Below are 8,352 nucleotides of genomic sequence, written 5' to 3'. Positions count from 1 at the left end.
ATTTGCAAAAATTAATAGTTCGCCAGCGAAATTTTTGCTTATTTAAAATGAAGACAGTCAACCTGAACAGTAATTTATTTATTCTGTCAAAATTCGAAAGAAAATATGCAAATTCTTCGCTAGCGAACTATTTCTCTGCAAGTGGAAACCGACCCTAACACAAAGGCAATTGGCAATTATTTCAATTGAGAACCCCTAAGAACGCTGTCAGTTTGCGGCGGAAAATGTTGTCAAAGAAAAAGGCTGTTTTGCAATAGTCGAGGGTCGAGAAAAATTTGTGGAAACTCGATTTATTACAACGCACGCAACTGGGCACTCAGGCATGCGCAGGCGCAGGAAATTGCTACTTATCATATGTATTATTGCTTGTGTTCATGAGCGCTAGTGGATCCAGAGTAAGCAGAATAAATTGTTACATCTCTAACTTGCAATAATGTTTTTATGTAAAATATAAATTACAACAAAACTACGTTTATAGTTTGATTATAGATTTATTATCGCACCAATTTTTATTTTTCTAGCTTAGCTCCTAGGAAAACTCATTCAAAGCTAAATAAAAGCAATTACATCATTACAGTGTTAAAATTTTATTAACTATCTTTTTCAAAGAAATTCTGCCACTTTCCACATTTGGGTGTGCCTAGTGTTCGAAGACTATAGTAACTACACGTTCATACCACTCCTTTTTTTCATTCAACTTGCCTAGCAATATGAAAACAATAAACCCTAATGCCATCTAAATTGAGAGAAAAAATTTTTGTAGTGTACCCCTTCAGGTATTTTTAATTTGAAATTGAGCCCTGTAAATTATTTTACCACGAATGGCACGAAATATTCGAAGCGATTCGTAGCAGCTGTCGCGATTACAGTGAACCCTAAACCAACAAACATAACTAGTGAACAATCCTTGTTTCCACTTGAATAGAGGCTTCAGGGAAAGTCAAAGTAAATTACACGGCCTTATATCCAGTTTAAAAAGGCTCTATTTCCAATTTGAAATACCTTAATAACAATGCATCCAAATGACATTCAAAACTCGCATGGGTCATTGTTACATGTGTTCAATTCTGCATTGTATGCATCACCGTTGTGTTTCTGTCCTCGGTCTCTATCGAGAAACCTGCTGATATTCCTATTACAATTTAGCCAATTGAATTTTCTCCAGAGTGTTTCCTTTAGTATACTCTCCAATGTATTCATTTCTGTCTTGGGTTAAGTCGCATTGATCCGGCTTCTGTATCGCATATTTTTTCCTCACAGCAAATGGGTTGCTCTTGAAAATTTTCTTCGGAAAAATTGGGCGTGTACTTGTAGAAAGAGTTCCGTTTTCGCCAGCGTTGCTGTAGTCACTAGTGCTTCCTGTAGCAGTATCATCTACAAGAAGATAATTTGATAATTTCAAATTAAAAATCGCCAAAGTTACGATGGTATTTGATTTGAATTTTTAATCTCAAAAGAATATTTCTGCAAATAGATTTATTTCATAGGCTTTTTAAATGGTTGGTGTTTCTAAATGTGAGCTGTCATGAACCAATTTTGACCAACACTAATTCCTGTACTGATTTATGGGTAGGGTAGATATTATTCACAATAAATTATATAATTTGAACAGTTAGCCGGTTATGACGAAAAAGTTATTAACGGTTCACACGTTTGGCATAAAGTATTGCAGTACGTGCCAAAAAAGACGAATACTCGCCTTCGGGAGAACGGCATCAGACATCATCATCTTTTTAACTGGTTCATAAGAACTTTATGTAATATATCGCACACTAATGTTGTTATTGACATTTGACGCATTCATACTTACAAGTGCTGCTCCTTATGAAAGCACAAGTTGTGTGAGGAAGTCTAGCTGCCTTCTTTTTCTTTCTAATTGCTTCGTGAACCTTAAGGCAATGATAATATTCGTTTACATATTTTTAGCAATGTACCAATGTAGCAATCCCAGCCTTCGGTGGTATGGTTTTCTCATGCGTCGCGTGGGTTTTGCGTGGGAGATATCATTGGCTAATTTGTAAATAAAGTCGGTTTTCCACTGGCGTAATATCGCTTAAGGAAATAGTTTAGCCGTAACGGCGAAAATATATATTTTGTTAATAGACCATTTCTTTATTAAAATAATTTCTTGGTTATCAGCTAATGATATAAAGTCACTATAGGCTATTACTGGAAATTACTTTAAAAGTAGGAAAAGAATATACAAGGATTTACACATACCCTGCTGTTAAGTAACACATGAAAAACAAATATCACGAATCCTTGCAGAGAGTTGAATATTGCGAATAAATATTTAAATGCAATTGTATCTCGATTGAAAACCAGTAAACCAAAAACCCACGTGAGTCCAAGCAGAGGTAGCAGTATTGCTGAACCTTTTAGACCAACTTTTACTCTTTTCAGCTTGCTAACAGCTTCTGTATTTGTGGTGCCTATTTCGCTGGATGCTAAGGCATTTCGTAAGGCCAGAATAAAAATAACCAAGTTGATCTGAATAACAAATATGGTTGACACTGTCAAACTCTGCAGGTGGTTGATAGGAAACATGTTTGTGTCTCTAGTTTCAATTATGCTTTTCATGTGATAACTTAAAGGGAATCCTACCGATAAAATTAGTACTATGGTAGAAACAAAAGTCCAGAACAGTGCACCACCACCACGACACCAACATGCATGTTTGGTTCTGAAATCCTCGCGATCAGTTGTACCAAGTAGAACCGACATCACAATAATTGGGAGACCTGGACAAGAAATCAACAACTTTGAGGCGAAAAAAAACAAAGAGTGTTTATCATTGCATTATTTCAGATTTTCAACAAAAAATCAGCGTGTTTTATCAGGTATTTTAATTCCAAGCCACCCCGTGTGTGAAATTGTCAAATTAAATGCTATTCTTACCCCAACCAATTGCATAAAATGCTTTCATATGTTTTCCTCCCATACCCAAACCTGTGAAGACATTCACGAGTTGGAAGTACATGACAATCCCTTCACATAGCATCCATCCAAAAAGGGAGAGTACGAAGAAATATAACAATATAGAAACGGCCATACAAAAGTGCTGGAGAGAGGAAAGGGGACCATTAGTGGACTGAAGATTATTATAGATATTTGAACAGCAAAAAAAACGATAAAAAATTACTAATTGTTGTGAAAATATATAGGTAAATTCATGCGTATTTAGCTTTACTTCATAATCATGTGCTGGTTCAGCCATGATAGCCAGGATGTCTGTTATTCCGATCACAACACAGAGATTCATAAGCACTTGGGAAGGTACTTTACTTCTAACATTTCTGTGTATGACTTTCCACATGAATGCATAAGAGAGTATGGTCACAGTCACTCCAAAAAGGGACAAAGAACAGCCAATCGTGGATATTAGTTCCAAAGCTCTCTTCTCGCTACCGCTTATCTTAAAGAAATACGGCAAAACCATACTATAAATCTCAAACCATGCATGACTGGAAAATACTGGAACAATCAAGCGAATTAAAGTTTATTAATTTTTACCATTTTTCTCGAAATATCCATGGACGCGAATGCGGTGAGATGGTAACATTCACATGCCAAGCTTTTACTGTCTGGAAGTCTTTTACATCCGTTACTCTTCCACCTGTTTTCACTCAATTCTGGCTTCCAGTACACACAGGTTTCAGATTGGTTCTAAAAAGTAAAATCATGCACAAATTGTTTTGAATGCTTCGGCAATTAAGAACAGCATGTTTCTAAAATTTTTGGGTGCCACCTTAATATAATATAAAATATGTAGATATTCATGTGTAGAGTTTTGTTTAAAACCACCTGCGCATGCCCAGGCTCTAATTTACCCACAATTGTTTGCAGGTAACTGAAAATAGTAATACCATTATATTGCTGTTTTTCCCTAGCAATACAAAGAATTCGCCATGTTTTATTTGAAAAAAGAAATTAAGAGGCATTCATTACCACTTCATCTTTATCCCAGCTGATACGAACAGGCTTCTCAAAAGGCATCTTTGGCTCAGGTCGCACATTTACACTGATAATTTCGCTTTTTAGTTCTTCCTGGATATCACCATAAAAGCTTTTGGTTAAGAAAGAGTGCAGCGTCTTATACCACAGGACAGCAACGACAGTATCCGTTTCATTGGATAATGCATCATTCGAAAGTTTGAACGATGCTTTTGAAAAATTAAAAATTCTCTCCTTTCTTGATAATTTTCCAGCTGGCTTTATGTACAAGACGCGTAGTTGTATGTTGGAATGGTTTTGGAAGACGGATGAATTGGTTGTGCTATTTCTCAGGCTATTTGCATGTTGTAATCCGTATTTTTCCAAGGTTATTGCCAAATCACGTATAACTCCCCCGTCCTAGGTATAAAGAAAGCAGTTCACGTTACGAAAATGGGCAAGGGGGAACTGGAAATACCGTTTGTTTAAGATTGCACTGACACTAATTGCAGGAAGTAGCTGGAATATGCATGCGAAACAATCAGAAGAGGCTTATCGAGCCTTAAATCGCAAAAACTTCTTTTGACATTTCTTGTGAATGCTGGAACATACTATATGGCCACCTTATTTTTCAAATGTTGAAATACAGATGAGACATTTACTACAAACAGCAGTTTTTGAAAGAATTGATCCCAACATAACATCTGAACTCTGTACTAACAAGAAGAAGAATGAGTGACTTTATTATTGATATCTAATATTTAGGTCTCTCACCGTTGTGGTTTCCCAGGTTTCTGTATATCTACGATCCAATATATTGCTTGCCGGGCGCAATAAATCAAGACTGCTATCAGAAATATTTAAATCAACGATCTTTTGAAGTATTCTTACAGTATCAGTGAGTATCGTAGCACTTTTGTTTTCCGTTACATTTCCTTTGATATCGTTTATGTCTGGATCTGTCAGGTAGGAAAGGTCGTTTATGATCTTTTCTGCTGCTTGTTTCCACGTTGACCTGTTTTTATTATTGAGTTGTTCAGCCTGAGATAAAAATAATGCATAGTAATTAAGTAAATGATATCCATTACTGTACATTTTAAATTTTAAATGGATTTAGTAGACCCACTTGTAATAATTACCAAGGAACAGCGCAGTGGGTCTTCTTCGTAACAAATGTTGTATAACAATTGAGGGCCTTCATCAGAAGAGTTGATGTGACTCACCGTGAGCAAGTTAGAGAATTATATCATTATACTAATGACTTAGCAATAGAGAAAATTTTATCTATCATTTAACGATGTAAAGAAAAAAAATATTATCTTGCCTGATTGTTCAGCTCAGCAATCGTTAAACCAGATTCTTTAAAAAGAGGAAAATTTAGGAGTAAAATAAGAAAACAGAACTGTTTTGAATTATTAGAAAAGAAAAAGGGAATGAAAATTAGACTAGACTAAGAGTACTAGACTAAGATACTAAGGCCAACACAGACCGAACGCGATTTGCCAAGGCAGTGCGATTTTTCAATTTTTTTATTTTCCAAAAGCAAATAAACTTTAAACTATCAGTATATTCTTCGTAGATTACTTAACGATGATACATTTTGACCACCCTGGCGTCCATAGACTCCAAATTTTGCTTCCAAAAATTAATTTATATGCTTCTGAAAACTGAACATTTGCATCGCATCCGGTCTGTGTCGACCGACCTTAACGCTGGTTTTCCACTTGCGGAGAAATGGTTCGCTAGCGAAATATTTGCATTTCCTTGGAAATGAGAGCCCTCAAGCTTAACTAATTTACTTATTCTGTCGAAATTCAAAATTCAAATTATGCAAATATTTCGCTTCTTAACTCTTTCTCTGCAAGGGAAAATTCGCCCTCAGGCTAACATGCTCCATTGGACAATGCCCTCTGTTGAGCATGTATCAAATAATTTGATCTCTTCACACAAGTCCAATGCAAGCAAACCTTAACAAATGCCACTGTCGAGGCAACGCAAGCTCAACCAATAGACTTACCAATACAAATAGTACTATTTCCAGAACAACCTTTTTGGTAAATAGATTGTACGTATGTACTGTAAATAAGGCTATCATTTTTGTGAACATTTAAAAGGGCTACGTTAGCCCTTCTAAAAAAAGTGCATTCACCACGAGGACATATGACTTGCAATAGTTCTAATAATGAAAGTCGCTACAATGTTTTGGAAAATTTCAACATTCTTCATTCGTTATGTATTGCTCGGACACTGTACTCTACCTTTGCAAACCTTTCCATCTCCAGTGAATCCTTTATTACACACACAAGTATATGATTCAATGGTATTCATACACATAGCATGAGCATCGCATTTGTTTTTTCGAAACGTACATTCGTCTGTATCTAATATCATTGGTTCAAAAAGAAAATTAGGAAATTAAACATTGTATCATCCTTCCCTAATTGGATCTTCGGTGAATACGACTTCATATTTTCGTTTTCTGATCGATATTCTATTCTTATTTGAGGAGTACTGACCGTTTCATTCATTTTGCACAAATATAACTATTATCAATATTCCACCCCCAAAAGAATCTTAGTTCAAATATGATATTGTAAAATCTGTAGATTATATTTCAACAATTTTTAGAAATATATTCTAAGGATTGTACAATATATATTTTTATATCAATTTTCTACAAAATAATTATTTGACGTACATAATTCGCAGATTGATGACCTCTCTTGTTCACACGTTTCGTCATTCCAAAATCCGTTCTTTTTCATTTCAACACATTCTTCGTTTCCTGTTGTATTATCCGGTTCTCCTCCGTCCCAATTGTAATATATCGACGTCTTTCCATAGGCATAACACCATGAGCCATCACTGACAGCCGTACATAATTTCAATCCAATCCACAAACTGATATTCCCCTTGCTGTATGTTTCAAAAATAAATTTGTTGAGGGCAGGTGAATGAATTCTGGCAAGCTGACCACCCATGCTCTGACAAAACTTATTTGATTTTGGCCAAGTGTTACTTTCAACGTTCATCATGTAGCAAACATTTCCATAGTTTTTCCACGGAAAAGAACATTCTGTTGTAAAAAAATAAGGGAATAAAACGTTTTTCAATATAGTCATGACAAAGAAGTTAAAGTATGTATACCACTTCAAATGAAAGTATACAACATCACAAGCTACACACGACCTTAGACATTTCGTCTTATGAACATGGCCGGCTATGACGAGCAGTGCAACAGAAGGGAAACGAAAGAGAGGGAGATCAAAAACAACATGGCGCCGAACTGCCTAGAATGTCCTATAGTGGCGTAGTAACTAACTAATGGAACAAAAATGAGGGTGATCATGCATAAACAACACAGCGCCGGGAGCGCCGGACTGTTGAGAATGCCCCAGTGTCGTAGTCATTGACTTATTAATGTGACATGAGCAGAAGTTATATACAACCTCTCATGAGACATAAATGCATTTTGCAGTCCACATGACTTATTTGTCGATCTGTCGTTTAGAATGTCTCACCAAATTTATATAATGTTTTAAACAACTAGTCTCGGTCTATAAAAGAGTCCTCAAGCAATAACTAGGAAGGAAGATTTTGAATTGGCAAACCGGCTCCAAATGTTATTGTATTCCAATTATTATTATAAACTGGGGGGGTGCATATTCATATACTCGTCTTATGTCCTAGCAACTTTTGATAGCTATTGCTTTTACGCTTATTTGCACATGAATATATAAAATATACGCTACGAAAAGAAATATTATAGGTAACACTTTATTTCTTATGATGCATGCATGGGACTTATGAAACAAATTATATATATATATATCTTGGCAAGTCCATTTTCCTTAAGTTAAATTTGGCAGCCAACTGCATGTAATTAATGATATATTTATTGAGTATGCCGGTTGCAAAGCCTGATTGTCGAGCAGAGAACAAAAGAGACACACCACCTGCTACGAAAATGATAACATGTCGTTCATTTCAAGTTTGCTATATGCATAATTCAGCCTTGCCTGTACTGTATAAAATTGAGGTTTCACCGCAAGCAACATGCATATTCACTGTAATTTAACCACTGTTAAAATGTTCTATTTTTATTTTTACATGCCTAATTTATTTTTTAACCTGCCATGTTATTTGTCTCATACTGACATCAAAATTATACCCTTCTGTAAGCAAATTTTTGCCCAAAAGCGTGATACCTTTAACATGGTATGCCGAATGAAAAAGTTTCGGGAACAAAAATACCGTAAAACAACTTAAACTGATGTCGTGACCATGAATGCAAATTCGGTATCGATGTGTGCATATCCTCTTTGCTAATGCAATGAAGAGTTCAAAAAACGGCCACCCGCTACGATATTATGATGTTGTTTTCTTCATGCAAGTTTGCAAAATTAAGTGGGTTTTTTT

At 35.6% G+C, this 8,352-nt stretch overlaps 1 protein-coding gene across 1 annotated transcript; it reads right to left on the bottom strand.

Moving 5' to 3' along the window:
* Positions 1-1,135: 1,135 nt before the first annotated feature.
* On the bottom strand, positions 1,136-6,965 carry LOC114533010 (CD97 antigen-like). The gene is made up of 12 exons (XM_028554586.1): positions 6,632-6,965; positions 6,192-6,314; positions 5,258-5,292; positions 4,708-4,974; positions 3,949-4,353; positions 3,514-3,666; positions 3,191-3,415; positions 2,899-3,061; positions 2,605-2,741; positions 2,221-2,490; positions 1,811-1,889; positions 1,136-1,374 (listed from the first exon to the last, which is right to left on the bottom strand). Exons 1-12 carry the CDS (start codon positions 6,963-6,965, stop codon positions 1,136-1,138), a joined length of 2,430 nt encoding a protein of 809 aa, XP_028410387.1.
* Between the last annotated feature and the right edge of the window lie 1,387 nt (positions 6,966-8,352).

The sequence above is a fragment of the Dendronephthya gigantea genome, unplaced genomic scaffold, assembly GCF_004324835.1.
Source record: "Dendronephthya gigantea isolate DGI-Jeju-01 unplaced genomic scaffold, DenGig_1.0 000083F, whole genome shotgun sequence".
Classification (NCBI taxonomy): Eukaryota; Metazoa; Cnidaria; class Anthozoa; order Malacalcyonacea; family Nephtheidae; genus Dendronephthya; species Dendronephthya gigantea.
This window is presented reverse-complemented; position numbering and strand designations above follow the sequence as displayed.

What these genes read in the sequence shown, in the direction of transcription:
- LOC114533010 (XM_028554586.1), bottom strand. Translation starts at nt 6,965, where the DNA reads ATGAACGTTGAAAGTAACACTTGGCCAAAATCAAATAAGTTTTGTCAG. An exon ending in AGATGGAAAGGTTTGCAAAG is followed by an intron (nt 5,293 to 6,191) that starts GTAGAGTACAGT and finishes CTCTTTTTAAAG; the next exon opens with AATCTGGTTTAACGATTGCT. An exon ending in ATGTGTTACTTAACAGCAGG is followed by an intron (nt 1,890 to 2,220) that starts GTATGTGTAAAT and finishes CATTGCCTTAAG; the next exon opens with GTTCACGAAGCAATTAGAAA.